Below are 25,259 nucleotides of genomic sequence, written 5' to 3'. Positions count from 1 at the left end.
CCCTAGAGAAATCATTTACACCCACCCACACAGGAAGGGAATGAGAGAGAGAGATTAGAAATACAATATACATTCTACCTTCTCATGTTGTTGTAGCCCACTGATAGGATCTATGTTAGTGTAATAGATCCACTTGACTGGCCAGCTAGCCTTAGCCAATGTCATTTTGCTATAGTAAGATGTCATACTGACATCTCTTCGGCAGAGGGACACTGATGCACAAACATAGGTTTATCTTTATTTATTCATTAGGCTAGTAGCCTATATGTATAGAATGACAATATGTCCTCCTTTGGAGAGCATTTAAAGGTCTAATGCAGCTGTTTTTATCTCAATATCAAATCATTTCTGGGTTACAATTCAGTACCTTACTGTGATTTTGACAATTTTAAATGAAAACAAATAAACAAAAAAGTAACAACAGCATTTGCTTACCAAACTGTATGTTTTTCGCACTTATTGTATTTAGAAATTTGCAAAAGACAGACTGACCGCCACAACCAACCATAGATGGTAGTTCCTATTCAAGTCAAGACTGCCAGCCATTGCTAGTGTACCCATGAGTTTAACAGTCAAATTGACAGGGTCAAAGGTCACAAAACCCTTCTATGGATTATGTCTATTGCCACAACACAACAAGCTGTTCCACACATAGAATAAGGAGTGATAAGCACACCAAAGACGGCATTAATTATTTAAGTAATCAAATAAAGAAAACACTTCTAAAAGCCTATTTCACACCATAGTCTGCTGAATCTGTAAGATCAATTTTCTTTCATTTTGATTTCTTCATAAATGAAACTATGGCACTGACTCGCACATGGGTTGATTTTTCAGCACTCTCAACGAAGAGTTTGGCGTTTGACTAACTATGTGTGACGTGGAAGCGCAGCTACAAGCCTGCTAGAGTTAGCGGCAGGCGGACAAGCAATATCCACTGTCATAGTATTGATGAAACCTGAGCTGGAATGTGAAGCTAACTGAAGCTGGTTAGCTTTAGAAAACCCTGAGTTGATTTAGCTTGCTTCGTAGTATACCACTCAGACGTTAAGAACCTAATCCTGATTTACAGTCACCTTTGACCCCACAGTACACAAAATATATGACATCCCCTTATGGCCAGTCCAGGTCAGTCATGTCTGGTTCAGTTTAGCATGGTCCTGTTTGGTGTGTGTGTTTTAATGTGTTTAGTAATGGGTAACATTGTTGATTCATTTAACATTATATCTTCATAGGTCTGTGAAGAATGATTTCAAATGACTAACAAGTTTTACATACAACAGAGATGGTGTGATGGGGATCATATCTCAAACAGTGCCATCTAGTGGGGAGAAAGGAGAAGTGTCATCACTGAGTTAATTAGCAGTGCCACTGTCAGAGAAGACACTTGTGACATGACCTGAAAAGGTAGTCTTTTCCTCTAAAGCCTTGGAGAGTGTTGAGACTAGAAACCTCATTCTGTGACCTCCATCTCCCTCCAGACAGATGTAAAGTAGCTCGGCCCTCCATGTAGACCAGAGAGTAGCAGAGAGCACTGTGGAGAGAAACAGCAGGTTATCAATAGAATAGATCAGAGACCAGAGGAACTTTAATCCTGAAGCATGGAGAGCAGATCCCTAGGAGAGGTATCATCGTATCGTTCTCCAACAACCAATAGATGTGAGTCTATGAGCGTGTACTCAGAGTATTGTCCACATCCTGCCTTTTTATTCTCATCTTCTGACTGAATAGATTTTTGTCCTAATTTTCTGTTTTCATCCTGTTTTCCATGATTGTGGGTGTTTTTCACATGGATTAGTAAATTAGACTTTCGAGTGAAGCTTTCTCCGCACACATCACAGCTTAATTATTTCTTGCCTGTGTGAGTCCGTATATGTGCCGTTAGGGTCCCCTTCTGGGAGAAGCTTTTCCCACAGTCTCCACAGCTAAATGGTTTCTCTCCTGTGTGAGTCAGTATGTGCCTACTAAGGTTCCCCTTCTGGGAGAAGCTTTTCCCGCAGTCACCACAGCTAAATTGTTTCTCTCCTGTGTGAGTCAGTAAATGCGTGGTTAAGTTTTCCCTGCGTTTGAATCTTTTCCCGCAATCATCACAGCTAAATGGTTTCTCTCCTGTGTGAGTCAGTTCATGCTTCTTTAGGTTCCCCTTTAAATGGAAGCTTTTCCCACAGTCAGCACAGCTAAATAATTTCTCTCCTGTGTGAGTCCGTATATGCTTAATTAGGGCCCCCTTCTGATTGAAGCTTTTCCCACAGTCTCCACAGTCAAATGATTTCTCTCCTGTGTGAATCTGTATATGCGCGGCTAGGGCCCCCTTGCGATTAAAGCTCTTCCCACAGTCGCCACAACAATAACGTTTCTCCCCTGTGTGAATCCTCATGTGCTTGGACAGATATCCTTTGAGTTTGAAGGTCTTGCCACAAACAGGGCAGGTGTAGGGTTTCCCACTGTGACAGAAGCGGATATGGGCCTTAAGTTTACAGGTGGAGTTGTAGCGTATTCTGCAGAAGCGACATTCACTGACTTTCTTCTTGATGAGAGTCACATGCCTTTGCAGGTCAGTTTTCTCTGCCAACTTTTCACCACAGTCACGGCAGTGGTGAGTTTTTCTAGACGTGGTGATGGGTTCGAAACACACTGATGGATTTGGATCCAATGGCGGGCTGGGATCCAATGGTGGGCTGCAGTCAAGTGCCACTGGGTCGCTGCTTACGGCTGAGATTTGGCTGGAGGGATTGTTTTGATTATCTGGAGGGTCACAGGGAATGTGGAGATCCTTAAGGTGGGTCACAGTAACAAAATGTGTGAGATCCACTTGTTTAGGGTCACTCTCTCTGTTCTCCACAGTCTGAGTTTGGGGAGAAGTGAAGGGCTGAAGTGGGTCCTCCTGATCACATTCACTTTTCACACAGGAAGGAGTGAATTTGATATCAGCCTCCAGACCTTGAAGCTGCTCTTCTTCCTGACTGGTCCTGAGTTCCTCCTGTTCCTCTTTAATCTGTGGAAGTTCTGGGTTCTCCTGCCCCAGACTGGGGCTCCACTCCTGCTCACAGTGCTGCTTCTCATGGAGAACCTCCTCTTCAGAGACAGAGAGCTGCAGAGATTCTGAAGGAAAGGAGAGAGGAGCAGAGGTAGAGAGCCTTTAGACATCAGGGTTGGGGTCCATTCGAAGTTAAAGCTAGAATCCTTAGTTGCGCCATACTTTTTTTAACTTATAAATTATTTATATCCATTGGTTCTTGAAGAATATAACGTATAAATTAGAGGTCGACCGATTAATCGGAATGGCCGATTAATTGGGACCGATTTCAAGTTTTCATAACAATCGGAAATCGGTATTTCTGGACGCCGATTTGGCCAAACTTTTTTTTTTAGACCTTTATTTAACTAGGTAAGTTAGTTAAGAACACATTCTTATTTTCAATGACGGCCTAGGAACGGTAGGTTAACTTCCTTGTTCAGGGGCAGAATGACAGATTTTTACCTTGTCAGCTCGGGGATTCAATCTTGCAACCTTACGGTTAACTAGTCCAACGCTCTAACCACCTGCTTTACATTGCACTCCACGAGGAGCCTGCCTGTTACGCGAATGCAGTAAGAAGCCAAGGTAAGTTGCTAGCTAGCATTAAACATATCTTATAAAAAACAATCAATCAATCATAGTCACTAGTTAACTACACATGGTTGATGATATTACTAGTTTATCTAGCCTGTCCTGCGTTGCATATAATTGCTTAGGTACACGTTGCTCCAACCATAAACATCAATGCCTTTCTTAAAATCAATACACAAGTATATATTTTTAAACCTGCATATTTAGTTAATATTGCCTGCTAACATGAATTTCTTTTAACTAGGGAAAATGTGTCACTTCTCTTGCAAACAGAGTCAGGGTATATGCAGCAGTTTGGGCCGCCTGGCTCGTTGCGAACTGTGAAGACTATTTCTTCCTAACAAAGACAGCCGACTTCACCAAACGGGGGATGATTTAACAAAAGTGCATTTGCGAAAAAAGCACCACCGTTGCACGACTGTACTTAACCATAAACATCAATGCCTTTCTTAAAATCAATACACAGAAGTATATATTTTTAAACCTGCATATTTAGTTAAAAGAAATCCAGGTTAGCAGGCAATATTAACCAGGTGAAATTGTGTCATTGTGCGTTCATTGCACGCAGTCAGGGTATATGCAACAGTTTGGGCCGCCTGGCTTGTTGCGAACTAATTTGCCAGAATTTTACGTAATTATGACATAATATTGAAGGTTGTGCAATGTAACAGGAATATTTAGACTTAGGGATGCCACCCGTTAGATAAAATACGGAACGGTTCCGTATTTCACTGACAGGAAAAACGTTTTGTTTTCGAGATGATAGTTTCCGGATTCGACCATATTAATGACCTAAGGCTCGTATTTCTGAGTGTTATTATGTTATAATTAAGTCTATGATTTGATAGAGCAGTCTGACTGAGCGGTGGTAGGCAGCAGCAGGCTCGTAAGCGTTCATTCAAACAGCACTTTCGTGCGTTTGCCAGCAGCCCTTCACAATGCATTGCGCCGTTTATGACTTCAAGCCTGTAAACTCCCAAGATTAGGCTGGTGTAACCGATGTGAAATGGCTAGCTAGTTAGCCTGGTGCGCGCTAATAGCGTTTCAAATGTCACTCGCTCTGAGACTTGGAGTAGTTTTTCCCGTTGCTCTACATGGGTAACGCTGCTTCGAGGGTGGCTGTTGTCGATGTGTTCCTGGTTCGAGCCCAGGTAGGAGCGAGGAGAGGGACGGAAGCTATACTGTTACACTGGCAATACTAAAGTGCCTATAAGAACATCCAATAGTCAAAGGTATATGAAATACAAATCGTATAGAGAGAAATAGTCCTATAATTCCTATAATAACTACAACCTAAAACTTCTTACCTGGGAATATTGATGACTCATGTTAAAAGGAACCACCAGCTTTCATATGTTCTCATGTTCTGAGCAAGGAACTTAAACGTTAGCTTTTTTACATGGCACATATTGCACTTTTACTTTCTTCTCCAACACTTTGTTTTTGCATTATTTAAACCAAATTGAACATGTTTCATTATTTATTTGAGGCTAAATTGATTTATTATATTAAATTAAAATAAGTGTTCATTCAGTATTGTTGTAATTGTCATTATTACAAATAAATAAAAAAAATAAAAAATCAACAACAACAAAAAAAATTGGCCGATTAATCGGTATCGGCTTTTCTTGGTCCTCCAATAATTGGTATCGGTGTTGAAAGATCATAATCGGTCGACCTCTAGTATAAATGCCTCATGAACATAGTTCAACTGTCGTCCCCCATCAGAACCTAAAATATAACCTTGTTTTACTCCAATGTTTGTAAACAATGTAAATATAGCCACAAAACATGGTTAAAACTATAATGTTGATATCATGGATGGTCAGTCCTTGCATCCATATCTCAGTCTATGAATTTGAGAGTGGTTACATTTCTCCAGGCTCATCCTTTACCTTTTTGCCAAAACAGAGGTGGGGTGCCCCCATTTAATTATTGTTTCAATTAAGGACTCTAGCTTTAACTAAGTAGATTCATGAAGTAAACAAAAATTCCAATTCAATAATTGAACAACTAGAATCTACTTTCAATTACTTCTCAATAAACTGAAGATAATAAGCTATTTACATATTTACGTTCAGTACATAAAAACGTAATGGAATGTTCAATTGAAAGGGAACAATGCTGTACTGGGCGAACAGTTGAAAAACGTGGAGGGGTTGGGTTGTGGGCTCAAAATGCACTGCTGCCCTTTAAATATGTCACTCATTGCTTCAAGCCACACCTCGGCACACCCACCAAACGGAGGAAACATATCTCGAAGTCTGTTCAAGAAAGTTTTAGGAAAATTTGTCGTTCAGTACAAACCATTCCGCAACGTAGCAAACGAACTGAACGCACCCCTAGGGTCACTCTCTCTGTTCTGCACAGTCTGGGTTTGGGGAGAAGTGAAGGGCTGAAGTGGGTCCTCCTGATCACATTCACTTTTCACACAGGAAGGAGTGAATTTGAAATCAGCCTCCAGACCTTGAAGCTGCTCTTCCTCCTGACTGGTCCTGAGTTCCTCCTGTTCCTCTTTAATCTGTGGAAGCTCTGGGTTCTCCTGCCCCAGACTGGGGCTCCACTCCTGCTCACAGTGCTGCTGCTCAGGGAGAACCTCCTCTTCAGAGACAGAGAGCTGCAGGGAGTCTGGAGGAAAGGAGAGAGGAGCAGAGGTTATCTATAGAGCTTTTAGACCGTCGTTACTAGCTGGCACAGCTACAAAGTCATAAACCCTGCCTATTTCTAAAATGTCTCTTCTTGAAGCAGAACTGAACTTGAGAACCAACTTCTCTTGATGAAAACAGCATATGTGACATCGATATAAGTCAGAAACATTTATGCCAGTGCCAAAATTGACTAAAAAGTGCAAGTAGGTTAATTTTGTTCATAAAGTCAGTCTCTTGCAAAACTGAGTTGTGAGATTTCAGTGCAAGAGTTCATCATGACTTAGTTGAGGGTTGGGTTTGATTTCCACAATCCCATTAACACGGGATAAACAGCTGCGGTGACTTAACTCTATCCAATCGTACGGCAGAACACAGAGTGAGAAAGACCTGCCCAGCAGTTGGTTTACATAGGACAACACCTTTTTACTTTAAAAATACTGCACCAAACACCTTAGCTAGATGAAATAATGGCGCCGGAGGGGATGGCTGCCGTTTTACGGGCTCCTAACCAACTGTGCTATTTTGTTTGTTTTTTCGCATCGTTTGTAACTTATTTTGTACATAATGTTGCTGCTATCATCTCTTATGACCGAAAAGAGCTTCTGGACATCAGAACAGCGATTACTCACCTCGAATTGGACAGTATTTTTTCTTTAATGAGTCCGACGTGAAGGATATACTGTTTCTCCAAGACCAGACCCAAATCCCCATCATTTGCGTGAAGAAAAAAACTGAGATACAGGGGGCGGAGGTCGGGGTGCCTTGTGAGAATTCATTGGTGAGTGGGTAGACCTCAACAACCATCCGTCCTATTGGCCAACGTGCAATCACTGAAAAATAAACTGGATGACCTATGATTAAGACTATCCTACCAAATGGGACGTTAACTGTAATATCTTATGTTTCACCGAGTCGTGGCTGAACGATGACACAATATAGAGCTGGCTGGGTTTTCCGTGCATTGGCAGGACAGAGCAGCTACGTCTGGTAAGATGAGGGGCGGGGATGTGTGTCTATTTGTCAATAACAGCTGGTGTGCGATGTCTAATATTAAAGAAGTCTCGAGGTATTGCTCGACTGAGGTAGAGTACCTTGTGATAAGCTGTAGACCACCGAGAGTTTTCCCCTCTCTATTTGTAGCCATCTATTTACCACCACAAACCGATGCTGGTACTAAGACTGCACTCAACGAGCTGTATAAGGCCATAAGCAAATAAGAAAATGCTCATCCAGAAGCGGCGCTCCTAGTGGCCGGGGACCTTGATGCAGGCAAATTTAAATCCGTTTTACCTCATTTCTACTAGCATGTCACATGTAACCAGAGGGGGAAAAAAAAACTCTAGACCACCTTTACTCCGCATACAAAGCTTTCCCACGCCCTACATTTGGCAAATCTGATCATAATTGTATCTTCCCGATTCTTGCTTACAAGCAAAAACTAAAGCAGGAAGTACCAGCAACTCGCTCAATACGGAAGTGGACAGGACTGTTTTGCTAGCACAGACTGAAATATGTTCCGGGATTCATCCAATGGCATTGAGGAGTATACCCCCTCAGTCACCGGCTTCATCAGTAAGTGCATCAACAACGTTGTCCCCTCAGTGACCGTACATATCTCAACAAGAAGCCATGGATTACAGGCAACATCGACACTGAGCTAAAGGCTAGAGCTGCTACTTTCAAGGAGCAGGATACTAATCTGGATGCTTATAAGAAATCCCGCTATGCCCTCAGACGAACCATCAAACAGGCAAAGCATCAATACAGGACTAAGATTTTATCCTACTACAATGGCTCCGACGCTCGTCGGATGTGACAGGGCTTGCAAACTATTACGTACTACAAAGATAAACCCAGCCGCGAGCTGCCCAGTGACAAGAGCCTACCAGACGAGCTAAATGCCTTTTATGCTTGCTTCGAGGCAAGCAACACTGAAGCATGCATGAGAGCACCAGCTGTTCTAGACAGTGTGAGCAAGACCTTTAAACAGGTCAACATTCACAAGGCCACGGGGCCAGACGGATTACCAGAACGTGCACTCAGAGCATGAGTGGACCAACTGGAAAGTGTCTTCACTGACATTTTCAACCTCTCCCTGACCGAGTCTGTAATACCTACACTACGGGTCAAAAGTTTTAGAACACCTACTTATTGAAGAGTTTTTCTTTATTTTTTTTACCATTTTCTAAAATGTAGAATAATAGTGAAGACATCAAAACTAATGAAATAACACATATGGAATCATGTAGTAAATATATTTATTTTTTAAACAAATGAAAATATATTTTATATTTGAGATTCTTCAAATAGCCACCCTTTGCCTTGATGACAGCTCTTGGCATTCTCTCAACCAGCTTCACCTGGAATGCTTTTCCAACAGTCTTGAAGGAGTTCCTACATATGCTGAGCACATGTTGGCTGCTTTTCCTTCACTATGCAGTCCGACTCATCCCAAACCATCTCAATTTGGTTGAGGTCAGGGGATTGTGGAGGCCAGGTCATCGGATGCAACACTCCATCGCTCTCCCTCTTGGTAAAATAGCCCTTACACAGCCTGGAGGTGTGATGGGTCATTGTCCAGTTGAAAAACAAATGATAGTCCCACTAAGCGCAAACCAGGTACGCCATCCTATCACTGCAGAGCGGGTCGAGAGTTAAGTTCCTTGGTATCCACATCACCAACTGTCACGTCCTGACCAGTAGAAGGGGTTATTTGTTATTGTAGTTTGGTCAGGACGTGGCAGGGGGTATTTGTTTTATGTGGTTCGGGCTGGTTGTGTTTATAGGGGGGTGTTTGATTTATGTATTCCAGGGTTTTTGGGCACTGTTCTATGTTAGTGTATTTTTATGTTCTGTCTAGTCTAGTCTATTTCTATGTTTAGTTTATTGGGGTTGGACCTTCAATTGGAAGCAGCTGGTTATCGTTGCTTCTGATTGAAGGTCCTATAAGTAGGAGTTTGTTTCCATGTTTTTTTTGTGGGAGATTGTGCTGTGTATAGCTTTGTGCCTTACCGGCCTGTTATTCGTCGTTGTGTTTTGTATACGTGTTTGTTTTGGGTTTTTTCCTTCTTTTTCCTAAATAAAGAAGATGAGTGTACATATACCCGCTGCGTTTTGGTCCTTACCCTACGACAAACGTGACACCAACAAACTATCATGGTCCAAAGACACCAAGACAGTCGTGAAGAGGGCACGACAACACCTTTTCCCCCTCAGGAGGAAAAGTCAGATTAGAACAAATTCTTATTTACAATGACAGTGGGTGAACTGCCTTGTTCAGGGGCAGAACAACAGATTTTTACTTTATCAGCTCGGGGATTCGATCTAGCAGCCTTGAGGTTACTGGCCCAACGCTCTAACCACAAGGCTACCTGCCGCCCCATAGGTCCCCAGATCCTCAAAAAGTTCTACAGCTGCACCATCAAGAGCATCCTGACCGGTTGCATCACTGCCTGGTATGGCAACTGCTCAGCAAACGACTGTAAGGCGCTACAGAGGGTAGTACGTATGGCCCAGTACATCACTGGGGCCAAGCTCCCTGCCATCCAGGACCTATATACTAGGCAGAGTCAGAGGAAGGCCCAAAGAATTGTCAAAGACTCCAGTCACTCAAGTCATAGACTGTTTTCTCTGCTACCGTATGGCAAGCGGTACCTGAGCGTCAAGTCCAAAAGGCTCCTTAACAGATACTACCCCTTAAGCCATACAGCTGCTGAACAATTAATCAAATGGCCACCAAGACTATTTACATTGACACCCCCCCCCCTTTGTTTTTACACTGCTGCTACTCGCTGTTTATTATCTATGCATAGTCACTTTACCCCTACCTACATGTACAAATTACCTCGACTAACATGTATCCCTGCACATTGACTCAGTACTGGTCGTCCTGTATACAGCCTCGTTATTGTTATTTTATTGTGTTACTTTTTATTTACTTTTAACTTTAGTTTATTTAGTAAATATTTTCTTAACTCTATTTATTGAACTGTATTGTTGGTTAAGGCCTTGTAAGTAAGCATTTCACCCCCTTGTTGTATTCGGCGCATGTGACAAAAAAATGTATTTGAATTGTGCAACTAAAATATCAAAATGTCAACATTTCTTGAGTTATCTTAGATTCATTCTGGCTAGTGTGAGGAAGTGATACTAGCTTTGTTCCTATGGTGTCTCATGGGGACAAACATTAGTAACTGCCACATCAAACCACACTTGAAATCTCTTCTTTTTTTACCCCACATTTCGATCGTGTCTCATCACTGCAACTCCCCAACGGGCTCGGGAGAGGCGAAGGTGGAGTCATAAGTCCTCCGAAACAAGACCTGTCCAACCGCACTCCTTAACACCCGCCAGCTTAACCCAGAAGCCAGCCGAAACCAACGTGTCGTTGAACAGTGTTTCCTCCTTGCGACCGAGGTCAGCCTGCAGGCACCCAGCCTGCCACAAGGAGTCGCTAGGGCGCGATGAGCCAAGTAAAGCCTCCCCGGCCAATCCCTCCCCTAACCCAGACGCTTGGCTAATTGTGCGCCGTCCTATGGGACTCCCAGCCATGGCCGGTTGTGGCACAGCCCGGGAATGAACCCGGGTCTGTAGTAACGCCTCTAGCACTGCGATGCCGCGCCACTCGGGAGGCCCAAATCTCCTTCTTAATGAGCAACAGAAAAACACGCGGAATCGGTTTGTTCGATTGCCCTTTAAAATCAGATTTTAAACCTAACCTCAACCACACTGTTAACCTTTTGCATAGCGCTAACCTTAAATGAAGACCAAAAATATACAGTGTCTTCAGAAATTATACACACACTAAGACTTTTTCCACATTTTGTTGTGTTACAGCCTAAATGGTGACGGTGCATAAAGATGGCAGCCCCCCTGTGCTTACCACAAACACCTAATTTGCTATGTTGTCTGTATTGTACAGTGCTCTCCTTTACTCTTATTTTGTAGTGGCATTAGCACAGTATACATGGTCACAAATCTAGCTCCATGACGGTGGCAATTTCAAAACAAAGAAAAGTAGTATGTTCTGAACCATGTCGCGCGCCATAGTTTAAAAAGTCTGGCTAGTGCTCAAACTAAAGACATAATTTCTGAATTCTTTCATCTTTATGCACCTTCGCCATTTAAAATAAGTGGAATTACGTTTTTAGACATTTTTACAAATGAAATGCTGAAATGTCTTGAGTCAATAAGTATTCAGCCCCTTTGTTATGACAAGCCTAAATAAGTTCAGGAGTAAACATTTTCTTAACAAGTCACATAATAAGTTGCATGGACTCACTCTGTGTTAAATATAATTTTTTTATGACCAAGTCATCTTTGTACCCCACACATACAATTATCTGTAAGGTCCATCAGTCGAGCAGTAAATTTAAAACACACAGTAAATTTAAAACACAGATTCAACCACAAAGACCAGGGAGGTTTTCCAATGCCTTGCAAAGAAAGGCACCTATTGGTAGATGGGTAAAATAAAAAACAGACATTGAATATCCCTTTAAGCATGATGAAGATATTAATTACACTTTGTATGTTGCATCAATACACCCAGACACTACAAAGATACAGGCGTCCTTTCAAACTAATTTGCCTGAGAGGAAGGAAACCGCTCAGGGATTTCACCATGAGGCCAATGGGGACTTTAAACGGTTGAGTTTAATGGCTGTGATAGGAGATAGCTGAGGATGGATCAACAACATTGTAGTTACTCCACAATACTAACTCAATTGACAGAGTATAAAGAAGGAAGCCTGTACGGAATAAAAAAATATTACAAAACATGTATCCAGCTGTAATCGCTGCCAAAGGAACGGTGCTGCTGAGGAGTAATTTTCTGTCTGCTCACAGGAATAATAAAGCCCACGGGAGTAATATAATTAGTGGGAAATAAATTACATTGAAAAAAGTATATTTTGTTAATTAATCGGGGGGTGATGCAGCACCCTCAGCTTTGGCTTTGTACTTTTTTCACAATTTCTTCAAAATTCACAAAAGTGACATTAGCCGATGATGATTATCTCAGAGAACAAAACGTATAATATCTCCTAAGCCTGTGTTTACACAGACCAAAACGCCATTCATTTTTCTCACAGGCTTTTTTTCAACTAACTATGCCAGAGTTAGTGCCTACAAAAAGATGACACTACGGTTTCTATCTATATTTGTCTTGGCCGGACTTCAGTTAAACTGTAATACCGAACCTGTGGCCTTGTTTTAGGCACAATTTAGTGAAAGCCCCAAAGGCTTCATAAATCCTCGTTTTAAAACATGGGGAAATTGTGATCACTGAAAGCCTAAACAGTTTATGTATTGAGTACAACTGTAGCTATCAGTATATCTACATACGAACCTATCCTACATAGTTGTATTTCCGGTGTGATCCGCAGCAGTCTCCGTAGTCGATCATTCTCCTCGTGGTACTCTGCTACCGTTTCTTCAACTGCCCCGAAAATCTCCACAGCTGCCGCCGTTAAACGCTCATTTAAAAACACACGAAACGACTGTAGTGTAGACATGTTTCAGTCGACTGAGAGTTGGGTATTCAGCTAGTATACCTTCGTCCACGAGGAAAGAATGGTGGGCACAAACAAAACAAACCGCTCACAGTTTTTCTTCCGTATTGTCTTAGTCTGTTTTTATCAGCTGGTGGCTTGTCCATAAACATAAAGCGCCCCGATGTGGATGGGGTTATACTACAAGCGCCATGCAAATTATAATGTAAATATATTATGTCATTGTTTTCCCACATGTTATGTAATAGGCTGATCATTCCTTGTATGAACTGAATTAAAAGACAACATATTGTAACACATGCGACTAATAGCAGCTGCTTGGGACTGATGGGACAGCAAGCACTAAAGAGAATGCCGTTATCAACAGCAATTATAAAGAATGTTATGTAAATGCGACTGAAAAAACAATAATGCATTTAAAACAGAGTTTGCGTGTACACACACAGAAAGAGGGCAAGATAGACTACATTCCCAATCTGTCCCTCATACCATCACGGCCACCTGATCATCCCCAGCTTCCAATTGGCTCATTCACCTTCACCCCCCCCTCCCCTCCCCTCCCCTCCCCTCCTCTCCCCTGTAACTATTCATCAGGTCGTTTCTGTAAATGAGAATATGTTCTCAGTCAACTTACCTGGTAAGTAAAAACATGTAATATATACATTAAAAAGTAGTCACAGTCACATTTGACCCCAGTAAACATCACCTAAGATCTCACCCTCATTCCCATGGTCAGTCCAGGTCAGTCATGTCCGGTTCAGTTTAGCATGGTCCTGTTTGGCTATAATATAGTGTGTGTGTGTGTGTGTTTTAATGTGTTTAGTAATGGGTAACAGTGTTGATTTATTTAACATTATACCTTCATATGTTTGTGGAGAATGAACTGAAATTACTAACAAGTTAGACCTGCAGGACAACTGCGATCACAGCTCCAACAGTGTCATCTAGTGGGGAGAAAATAAGCATCATCACTGAGTTCATTAGCAGTGCCACTGTCAGAGGAGAAGGCACTTGTCACATGACCTGAAATGATAGTATTTTCCTCTAAAAAGCCTTGGAGAGTGTTGAGACTAGAAACCTCATTCTGTGACCTCTATCTCCCTCCAGACAGTTGTAAAGTAGCTTGGCCCTCCATGTAGACCAGAGAGTAGCAGAGAGCACTGTGGAGAGAAACAGCAGGTTATCAATAGAATAGATCAGAGACCAGAGGAACTTTAATCCTGAAGCATGGAGAGCAGATCCCTAGGAGAGGTATCATCGTATCGTTCTCCAACAACCAATAGATGTGAGTCTATGAGCGTGTACTCAGAGTATTGTCCACATCCTGCCTTTTTATTCTCATCTTCTGACTGAATAGATCTTTGTCCTAATTTTTGTTCTTCCCTTCAGTTTTCATCCTGTTTTCTTGTTTTTCACATGGATCAGTAAGTTAGACTTTTGAGTGAAGCTTTTCCCACGGTCATCACAGCTAAATCGTTTCTCTCCTGTGTGAGTCAGTTTATGCTTCCTTAGGGTCCCCTTCTGACTGAAGCTTTTCCCACAGTCTCCACAGATAAATGGTTTCTCTCCTGTGTGAGTCAGTTCATGCTTCCTTAGGGTCCCCTTCTGACTGAAGCTTTTCCCACAGTCTCCACAGATAAATGGTTTCTCTCCTGTGTGAGTCAGTTTATGCTTCCTAAGGTTCCCTTTCAAATTGAAGCTTTTCCCACAATCACCACAGATAAATAATTTCTCTCCTGTGTGAGTCCGTATATGCCTACTTAAGTCCCCCTTCTGATAGAAGCTTTTCTCACATTCTCCACAGATAAATGGTTTCTCTCCTGTGTGAGTCAGTTTATGCTTTCTTAGGGTCCACTTCTGATTGAAGATTTTCCCACAGTCACCACACTTAAATGATTTCTCCCCTGTGTGAGTCTTCATGTGCTTGGACAGATCCCCTTTGAGTTTGAAGGTCTTGCCACAAACAGGGCTGGTGCAGGGTTTCCCACTGTGATAGAGTCGGACATGGGCCTTTAGTTTACAGGTGGAGTTGTAGTTTCTTTTGCAGAAGCGACATTCACTGGGCCCCTTGTTAAAGAGAGTCACATGCGTCTGCAGGTCAGCTTTCATTGCAAACATTTCGCCACAGTCACGGCAGCGGTGAGTTTTTCTAGACATGGTGCAGCGTTTGAAACAGTGTTCCACCATTGACTGGTTTGGATCCAATGATGGGCTGCAATCCAATGGGGGGTTGGGATCCAATGATGGGCTGCTGTCAAGTGCCGTTGGGTCGCTGCTTACGGCTGAGCTTTGGCTGGAGGTATTGTTTTGATTATCTTGAGGGTCACAGGGAATGTAGAGACCCTTAAGGTGGGTCACAGTAATAAAAGGTGTGAGTTCCACTTGTTTAGGGTCACTCTCTCTGTTCTCCACAGTCTGGGTTTGGGGAGAAGTGAAGGGCTGAAGTGGGTCCTCCTGATCACATTCACTTTTCACACAGGAAGGAATGAATTTGAACTCTATCATATCAGCTTCCAGCCCTTGAAGCTGCTCTTCCTCCTGACTGGTCCTGAGTTCCTCCTGCTCCTCTTTAATCTGTGGAAGCTCTGGGTTCTCCTGCCCCAGACTGGGGCTCCACTCCTGCTCACAGTGCTGCTGCTCAGGGAGAACCTCCTCTTCAGAGACAGAGAGCTGCAGGGAGTCTGGAGGAAAGGAGAGAGGAGCAGAGGTTAGCTTTTAGACATCAGGGTTGGGATCAATTCGAAGTTAAAACTAGAATCCTTAGTTGCTACATAAAATGTTTTGATGGTCAGTCCTTGCAGCCATAGCTCGGTCTGTTGAGAGTGGTTTCATTTCTCCAGGCTCATCATCATCAGCTTTTTACCAAAACAAAGGCTTTATTATTGTTTCAATTAAAGGACTCTAGCTTTAAGTAGATTAATGAAGTAAACAAACATTCCAATTCAATAGTTGAACAACTAGAATCTACTATCAATTACTTCTCAATAAACTGAAGATATACTATTTATTTCAAAAGTTCTTTGTAAAAAAAATGTATTTACGAATTCAAATCACTTCCTGGTTTTTGTGACGTTTGTATCCATGTACGGTATTGGAAAAGATGGTTTGGTATGAAGAGATGTAGACACCGCTTCTTAAAAATAAATCCCCGATCACGCATGTAGGCGATGTCATGGTGACGCTAGCTAGATAACGAGGTGTTTTAATTTAGGTCATGTCAATGATAATATGGCTAAAATTATCAAGCTAGCTAACCAACAACTGTAACGATGTACACTGAACACCAACATCATGTAAAGTGTTGGTTCCAGGTTTCATGAGCTGAAATAAAAGATCCCAGAAATGTTCCATAAGCACAAAGAGCTTTTCTCTCAAATTATTATTATAATTTCTCCTTTGCCAAGAATCCATCCACCTGACAGGTGTGGCATATCTGGAAGCTGATTAAAAAACACCATTACACAGGTGCACCTTGTGCTGGGAACAAATAAAGGCCACTCTAAAATGTGCAGTTTTGTCGACCAACACAAAGCCACAGATGACAAGTTTTGAGTGATCGTGCAATTATTAGGTAAAGGCTTGTAAGCATTTCACTGTAAGGTCTACACCTGTTGTATTTGGCGCATGTGACAAATAACATTTGATTTGAATTGACATGCTGACTGCAGGAATGTCCACCAGAGCTATTGCCAGATAAATGAACATTCAATTCCCTACCATAAACTGCCTCCAAAGGTGTTTTAGAGAATTTGGCATTACATCCAACCAGACTAAAAACCGCAGACCACATGTAACCCTGCCAGCCCAGGACCTCCACATCCGGTTTCCTCACCAGCGGGATTGTCTGAGACCAGCCACCCGGATTGCTGATGAAACTGAGGAGTGTTTCTGTCTGTAATAAAGCCCTTTTGTGGGGAGAAACTAATTCCGATTGGCTGGGCCTGGCTCCCAAGTGGGTGGGGCTATGCCCTCCCAGTCCCACCCATGGCTACACCGCTGCCCAGTCATGTGAAATCCATAGATTAGGGCCTAATGCATTTATTTAAATTGACTGATTTCCTTATATGAACTGTAACTCAGTAAAATCTTAGAAATTGTTGCATGTTGCATTTATATTTTTGTTCGGTATAAAGTTGAAGTTGGAGGTTTACATACATCTTAGCCAAATACATTTAAACTCAGTTTTTCACAATTCCTGACATTTAATCCTAGTAAAAATTCCCTGTTTTAGGTCAGTTAGGATCACCACTTTATTTTAAGAATGTGAAATGTCAGAATAATAGTAGAGAGAATGATTTATTTCAGATTTGATTCCTTTCATCACATTCCCAGTGGGTCAGAAGTTTACATACACTCAATTAGTATTTGGTAGCATTGCCTTTAAATTGTTTAACTTGGGTCAAATGTTTCAGGTAGCCTTCCACAAGCTTCCCTTAATAAGTTGGGTGAATTTTGTCCCATTCCTCCTGACAGAGCTGGTGTAACTGAGTCAGGTTTGTAGGCCTCCTTGCTCGCACAAACTTTTTCAGTTCTGCCCACAAATTTTCAATAGGATTGAGGTCAGGGCTTTGTGATGGCCACTCCAATACCTTGACTTTGTTGTCCTTAAGCCATTTTGCCACGACTTTGGAAGTATGCTTGGGGTCATTGTCCATTTGGAAGACCTATTTGCGACCAAGCTTTAACCTCCTGACTGATGTCTTGAGATGTTGCTTCAATATAGCCACATAATTGTCCTGCCTCATGATGCCATCTATTTTGTGAAGTGCACCAGTCCCTCCTGCAGCAAAGCAGCCCCACAACCCAAGCCTTCCCTGTAGCTCAGTTGGTAGAGCATGGTGTTTGCAACGCATGGTGTTTGCAACGCCAGGGTTGTGGGTTCGATTCCCACGGGGGGCCATGTATGAAATGTATGCATTCACTACTGTAAGTCGCTCTGGATAAGAGCGTCTGCTAAATGACTAAAATGTAAATGTAACATGATGCCGCCACCCAGTGCTTCATGGTTGGGATGGTGTTCTTCGGCTTGCAAGCCTCCCCCTTTTTCCTCCAAACATAATGATGGTCATTATGGCCAAACAGTTCTATTTTTGTTTCATCAGACCAGAGGACATTTCTCAAAAAAGTACAATCTTTGTCCCCATGTGCAGTTGCAATCCGTAATCTGGCTTTTATATGGCGGTTTTGGAGCAGTGGCTTCTTCCTTGCTGAGCGGCTTTTCAGGTTATGTCAATATAGGACTCGTTTTACTGTGGATAAAGATACTTTTGTACCTATATCTTTTGTACTTTCCTCCAGCATCTTCACAAGGTTTATTGCTGTTGTTCGGGGATTGATTTGCACTTTTTGCACCAATATACGTTCAGCTCTAGGAGACAGAATGTGTCTCCTTCCTGAGCGGTGTGACGGCTGCGTGGTCCCATGGTGTTTATACTTGCGTACTATTGTTTGTACAGATGAACGTGGTACCTTCAGGCGTTTGGAAATTGCTCCCAAGGATGAAACAGACTTGTGGAGGCCTACAATTTCTTTTCTGAGGTCTTGGCTGATTTCTTTTGACTTTACTATGAGGTCAAGCAAAGAGGCAGTGAGTTTGAAGGTAGGCCTTGAAATACATCCACAGGTACACCTCCAATTGACTCAAATTATGCCAATTAGCCTATCGGAAGCTTCTGAAGCCATGACATAATTTTCAGGAATTTTACAAGCTGTTTAAAAGGCACAGTCAATGTAGTGCATGTAAACATCTGATCCACTGGAATTGTGATACAGTGAATTATAAGTGAAATAATCTGTCTAAACAATTGTTGGAAAAATTACTTGTGTCATGCACAAAATAGATGTCCTAACCGACTTGCCAAAACTATAGTTTGTAAATAAGAAATGTGTGGAGTGGTTGAAAAACGAGTTTTAATGACTCCAACCTAAGTGTATGTAAACTTCTGACTTCAACTGTAGGTTGTGCCTTTAGAAATCCACTTCTCAAACCTGGCCTGGGTTTCCACTAGTTGCCACAGTCGAAATTGGCTATTTTGTAAAAATGTTTGCAAACAAAAATCTGCTTAATTTAAGGTTAGGTTTAAAATCCCATTTTAATCATAAAAATTGTAGAAATAGGCAGAGGGTTATGACTTTCTGGCTGTGGTAACTAGTGACGACACTGAGGCCTCATTTCTAAACATGGCGGACACACAAAATCTGCCCCAAAAGTGTGTGCCAGTTCACGCAAAAGTTGGCATTTATAAAAACTGAACTTGACATGAGAATGTGCTTATCCTCCCACAAATTTTAGAACATGCATATGCACCGTTTCTAGTGGTTTAAGTATTTCATTACAATTATTGTAAAAGTAGCCTAGTAGTAGCCTGGAAGTGGTGTTGGAGAACCAGTATGAGGTACTGTTTCCTCTGGTAAAAACCCATATATCCAAGGGAAGTGATTGAGGACATTGTCCTGTGTAGGGTGCAGTCTTTCAGCTGGGATGTTAAATGCGTGTCCTGACTCTTTGGTCACTAAAGATCCCATGACACTTATCACAGAGCAGGGGTGTCAATTCTTGGCTAAAAGCCCAATCTGGCAACCTAATCATTTACAGCTTCCCATTGGCTCATTCATCTCCTCTGTAACTATTCCCCAGGTTGTTGCTGTAAACGAGAATTGTGTTTTCAGTTAACTTACCTGGTGATGGCACTCTTATTCAAAATAATAACAAGATTCTCTGTTAGTGGAGATCCATTTTTTTCTTCATCTTTTCATTGTAAAAGTGTATTTTTTTTTATTTAACTAGGCAAGTCAGTTACGAACAAATTCTTTTTACAATGATGGCCTATACCCGGCCAAACCCGAACGACGCTGGGCCAATTATGCGCCGCCCTATGGGACTCCCAATCACGGCCGGATGTGATACAGCCTGGAAATAAATTAGGCATCTATTTACTATTTTATTTCCGTGATCATTGCAGAATACACTTCTTTCCTTTTCGGACTGTGATGGTTTCATACTCGCGAAGTAGCCTATAGGCCTACAAACGTCCCTTCACTCATTTCATTGGAACCACTTTACAGTGGTAAATAGAGCAACGATTTGAAGTATTTTGCTCCATGTGATCTGAAGCGCATTAACGGTAGAACAGAAGGGTCACCTTTCCCATTTACGTTTCTTTTGTCTGAAGTAAACAATATTTAATTTATAAACATAATACATATTTGCAGAATATATCCCACGCCACTTTTTCTGGCCATGATGCGTTCATATTCCCGAAGTAGATTTAGCTTCCAGCAAATGACCACGCCCGTCTCATTTAAATAGTATCTAATAGAGTAAAATACTTGAAATAATAGCCTGTATCCAGGCGGTTTATAACATTCAGTAGAATTTAACAGATGAACAGAGTTGATGTTTTACTTTGACGTGTGTAGGTTATGGGCCTTCCACGGTAACTAGGCATAGGCTTATTGTATAGTATTACATTGTCTAGTCTGTCCATTCAAAAACAATGTTTCAGAATTCGCGGGCAGTGCAGAATATTTAGGTTCGGGAAAAAGTCATCGCTAATCATTAGGCTACTGAATTCAAACGATCTGTTTACAGGTCCACAACAATTTGCAATTGTAGTTCTTTCAGAAGCGGTCAAATATAACAAATGTCACTGTAAAAGTTGTAAAGTCTGCCAACACATCCAGAGACATTTGATCAAGTTCGCCGTTGCTATATTTCCTTTAAACGGCCTTGGCCTAATTCCAATTCTTCCAAAGTATACAGCAAATGAGCGCGTTATAAAACGATGGATGGGCGTTTCAGGACGGGTCTGATTTATGATGGCAAACAGGCGTGCGCCAAGTTCATACATCTTAATATTTGTGTAATTGCGCAGTCTTTTCAGAAATGGCGCACGCAGATATGTAATGTGTAACGCTAGCGGCCCCTGGTCTGCCGAACCTGGAAGTCTCGCGATGTTGGGCCTCTGGTTTTAGAAACTGGTAATAAAACATATTGAAATGGTGATCACTGAAAACAGTTTATTTATTGAGCAGAACTGCTAGTGATCTACATACGAACCTATGTTACATCGTTTTATAATCGGTGTGATGCGCAGCAGTCTCCGTAGCCGATCATTCTCCTCCTGATAGTCCACTACCGTTTCTTCAACTGCCCCGAAAATCTCCACAGCTGCCGCAGTTAAACGCTCATTTAAAAACACACGAAACGACTGTAGTTTAGACATGTTTCAGTGGACTGAGAGTTGGGTATTCGGCTATTATGTCTTCGTCCACGAGGAAAGAATGGTGGTAACAAAAAACAAACCCGGTCCCAATTTTACTTCCGCATTGTCTTTTTCTGTTTTTATCAGCGGGTGGCGATCCCATGTGGGTGGGGTTTTTTACTACACACCAATGATAATGGAAATAGATACATTAAGTAATAGTGTGGTCAATGATTATCCTTTCTTATTGCATGAACTGAATTGAAAGACCTGCAACGGCTTGGAACAGCGTGCACTAAACCGGAGACGGAGAATGCAGTTATCAAGAGCAATAATAAGGACATGATATTGAAATGGGGCTGAAAAAACAAATGCGTTTAAAACAGAGTTTGAATGTGTATAAAATGCACTTACACGACAGTGCCCCCTCAGCATTCTGTTGTACCCTCTCCTGTTTCTCTCATATCTCCTAGTATCCCTGTCGAGTGAGATGGACGTCAGTGTTCTGGTAACAGTATAGCTTCCTCCACTGTCCCTTTCCCACATACTGGGCTCGAACCAGTGATTTTCTGATCGCAAACACACGTAACTGCCCTACTTGACAACATACCAACTGTTTGAGCTATGGAAAAATACTAAACTAGCTGAGGAGTGATTTTAAGGTATGTTTTTAACTCCATTACACACCGAGATAAATACAGTTTCAAGTTGGATATTCAACGGATATTCCGCTTTCAAACTTCAATAGCTTTCAAACCACTTGAGCCACAGACTCCAAATAAGTCTCATGATGTTGGAAAAATTGTGCACAACATTGCACAGGTCTTATTTTCACGATTTGGACATTCATTTCAATAGCTCCTTGGTCATGTGACCTACTTGACTCAAACCAGGTTCAGAATATCCACTGATGACCCTTCTATATTGCACACCCCTTATTTTGTCCATTTTCATCTCACATTTTTTACATGAATTTTTCAAAATTAAAAATGTCAATAGCTCCTTGGTCATGTGACTTCAAAGAAGGTTCAGAATGTCCACTGAGTGCACATACATATTGCCCACCCTTGAGTTTGTCCATTTCCATCTCAAGTGATTTTACATGAATTTTTCAACATTTAAAAATTTCAATAGCTCCTTGGTCATGTGACCTAATGACCTCAAACAAGGTTCAGAATTTCCACTGACTATGCCTTCATATCGCACACTCTGATGTCTGTCTACTTTCATCTCATGCTATTAAACTTAAACCTGTAAGCTTTACAGGCCATCTACACCAAAAAATCAAATATAGTTTTTTTTACCTAATTGTCACATAACCGCTAACCATTCATTATTGAAAATATAACTATCAAACCTGCATTACAAAGAATACGCAGCTGAAGGTGTCCTGCTGCATGGTGTGAGTTATTTCCCCTCCTTTCCACTTTATGTCCACCCAGTCGTCTTTTCCATGGCAGGATCTTCTCATTTTGAAGTACTCTTTTTTATGTAAACATAATGGAATTCTGATTAGTTATAGGCAAATGAATACACAGGCCAAATGTGTATGCTGTTTTCCTTATCACTATAATCTAGTAGTAATTTAGTAGTAGAGGTAATTTCCTTTATGCCCGATTCTACACATAGCCTAAATTATAGGCACTGAACCATTTACAGGACAATAATAAAAGTAGCATATTGGATCCAACCCTATCACAGAGTGAATAAATGTAGGGCGTTTGTAGACTTTAAGAAAAAAATATGAAGTGACAGTTTCATCAGTACGTGCTTAAAGAAAGTCATATCACAAAGATCACAGATGACAGTGCCCACCAAATCTATGACAATAGAGAATGAATTGTAAGCACCAAAGTGTGTTTGTCAAAATAATATCTGAAAATGTCAGTTGTTGAACATAATACTTCTATTTGCAAAAGCAATTTATGATATATGCAGTTGAGGAATATTCTATGTACCAACACTACATGTAGGACGGACATAAGACATTTCCACAAATAGTATTTATTTAACCAGGTAGGCCAGTTGACAACGAGTTCTCATTTACAACTGCGACCTGGCCAAGATGAAGCAAAGCAGCGCGACACAAACAACAACACAGAGTTACACATGGAATAAACAAACGTACAGTCAATAACTGTTATAAGAATTTAATATCTAGATGATAATAATCAATAATCAATTCGCCTTGACTAATGCCCAAGGAATGTAAGACAATGGGTTAAAATAATTAGGCAAGGACTCAGCTTTCTGCAAAAGGTATCTGTAGCTTTATTCAGAGAACGTTCTGGCGTCAGGATAACAAAACAGTCATTATATAGTTCTTGCTTACTTACGCACATGCATTTACACACAAACTGTTGGTGACATGCATCCCCCATAGACTTCACACACTTGTTTATCACTATCCAGAGCTCAGCCTGTTCTTTTCCCCCAAGGTTAGGAACTCTTTGAAGCTTTTACTCCCTTGACCATCTGTCTCCTGCTGTCCCTCCTAATGGCATACACACATTTCTTTCCCTCTCCAGTGGTTCCTAGACTTTAATGAATTAATCAGACTAATCGATCCCTACATTGATCATTACATTGATTATTCATTAACCCTGCTGTATGACTAATAATTCATCATGGTTTATTGATTCATTTATCTTTATTAGATAATTCTCTTATCAATAACACAACAGAAAAGTCTATATACAGTGTGTGCAAATTAATTAAGATTAGGGAGGTAAGGCAATAAATAGGCCGTAGTGGGGAAATAATTACAATTTCGCAAATAAACACGGGAGTGATAGATGTGCAGAATATTAATGTGCAAGTAGAGATACTGGGGTGCAAAGAAAATTAAAAAATATAAATAACAATATGGGGACGAGGTAGTTGGATGGGATATTTACAGATGGGCTATGTACAGGTGCAATGATCTGTAAGCTGCTCTGATAGCTGATGCTTAAAGATAGTGAGGAAGATATGAGTCTCCAGCTTTCTAACTATCCAAGAATAGGATCCAAAGTGTTAGGAAATATTTGTTTCCATTATTACAAAGGAGGATGTCTCTCCTCATACCTCTGGCACTTTAGTCAGACTGCCAGACTGTGCACCCATTGGCGAAAATCTGATATCAACTTTGGAGGGGACAATTACATGACATTTTCTCAAGAGCAATTCCTGAGGGGGACACCAAAAGTAGTGCTGTAACACATAGCCTACATTGTAATATGGTAAATGTATATTGAGGAACCAAAGAAATAAGGTGTTTGCTGTACTCCTAACTACCGGTACCCAAAACTACACAACTAATCACAACAGCAATACCATTGCCTTTAACAAATCTTAGTTCAGTCACCAGTTTAAGTTGAGAGTGGGGGTATCCATGGCATTTTCCAATTATGTTCCTATTTTACAAGTAAAAAAAATGGAGAACCTTTCATAATGTTGCCAAACAAAGACTCAACAAACTTACCTGAGACTCCCTGTCTCTGCCAGTCCCTGCATATCTGTCCCCAACTCTGCTGTCTGTGACATCATTGTGAAACATTTCCATTATAATTTCATTTCTTTCTTATGAACATTTTATCAACTAGTCTTTGAGATATTAGGCTACTAGGGTTCTTACTATGCGTTTTGGTGTATTGAAAAATACTCTGATGTCCGTCTTTTATTTTTCTGCCATTTTTCTACCTGGCTGGCTGGCTACACACACAGTGTGTAGGTTATTTACAGTAGGAGATGGGCTTCTATCATCTTCAATCATTCTATTTGGGCTTCGATCTAAAAGGTAGCTAGCAAATGTGAAACGGATTAAAATGACAAGAGTTGACAGCTGTATGAGTTCACCATTTACACAACATATGCTGCAACCTTTTGTAATTTTAATAGTTTGTTTCATATTGGCTGGCTTCCAACAATAGCTGAATTTGCAAAGCTAGCGAGCACCAATTCAGTTTCAGTGGTGTTTGCTATAATCTTTGCTACCCGGGTTAAATAAAGGTGAAATAAAATAAATAAATAAAAGTTCACTTGCGACAATTTAGCTTTTGCAATGAGACCATTAAATATATTTAAGACAATGGTAGAAGAGAGTGTAGTTCTGTTCAGTTTGGATTTCAGTTTATCGCTAACCTTATCACAGGGACTTTGAAGCACTAACTTACTTCATCTGCATGCTGATTCCATCTTTGACGACGCCACATAAATGGAATAGGTACTAGCTAGCTTAATAGTTAATATTTGCGCGCTAGCTCTGCATATTCAGCTAGTGTGTGTGCGCGATTGACTGGATTAA

General features: G+C 41.2%; 2 protein-coding genes across 3 annotated transcripts; both read right to left on the bottom strand.

Annotated features, from left to right (window-relative positions):
- Window positions 1–226: 226 nt before the first annotated feature.
- LOC115180373 (zinc finger protein 260-like) lies at window positions 227–13,309 on the bottom strand. 2 transcript variants are annotated; one of them, XM_029742423.1, is made up of 4 exons: window positions 12,608–13,309; window positions 5,918–6,238; window positions 2,941–3,102; window positions 227–1,534 (listed from the first exon to the last, which is right to left on the bottom strand). In XM_029742423.1, exons 1-4 carry the CDS (start codon window positions 12,771–12,773, stop codon window positions 1,356–1,358), a joined length of 828 nt encoding a protein of 275 aa, XP_029598283.1. In that variant the 5' UTR covers window positions 12,774–13,309; the 3' UTR covers window positions 227–1,355. The 2 variants fall into 2 exon arrangements, with proteins under 2 accessions (XP_029598283.1, XP_029598282.1); XM_029742422.1 differs by having other exon boundaries at window positions 1,858–3,102; window positions 5,951–6,238.
- A 284-nt stretch (window positions 13,310–13,593) lies between these two features.
- LOC115180387 (gastrula zinc finger protein XlCGF57.1-like) lies at window positions 13,594–21,336 on the bottom strand. Its single transcript, XM_029742440.1, has 2 exons — window positions 20,830–21,336; window positions 13,594–15,451 (listed from the first exon to the last, which is right to left on the bottom strand). The coding sequence occupies exons 1-2, from the start codon at window positions 20,993–20,995 to the stop codon at window positions 14,163–14,165; spliced, it is 1,455 nt and encodes a 484-aa protein (XP_029598300.1). The 5' UTR covers window positions 20,996–21,336; the 3' UTR covers window positions 13,594–14,162.
- Window positions 21,337–25,259: the final 3,923 nt, after the last annotated feature.

This window comes from Salmo trutta, chromosome 40, assembly GCF_901001165.1.
Source record: "Salmo trutta chromosome 40, fSalTru1.1, whole genome shotgun sequence".
In the NCBI taxonomy this organism is placed as follows: domain Eukaryota; kingdom Metazoa; phylum Chordata; class Actinopteri; order Salmoniformes; family Salmonidae; genus Salmo; species Salmo trutta.
Note: the sequence above shows the minus strand (reverse complement) of the source record. Positions and strands in the feature narration are given on the sequence as shown.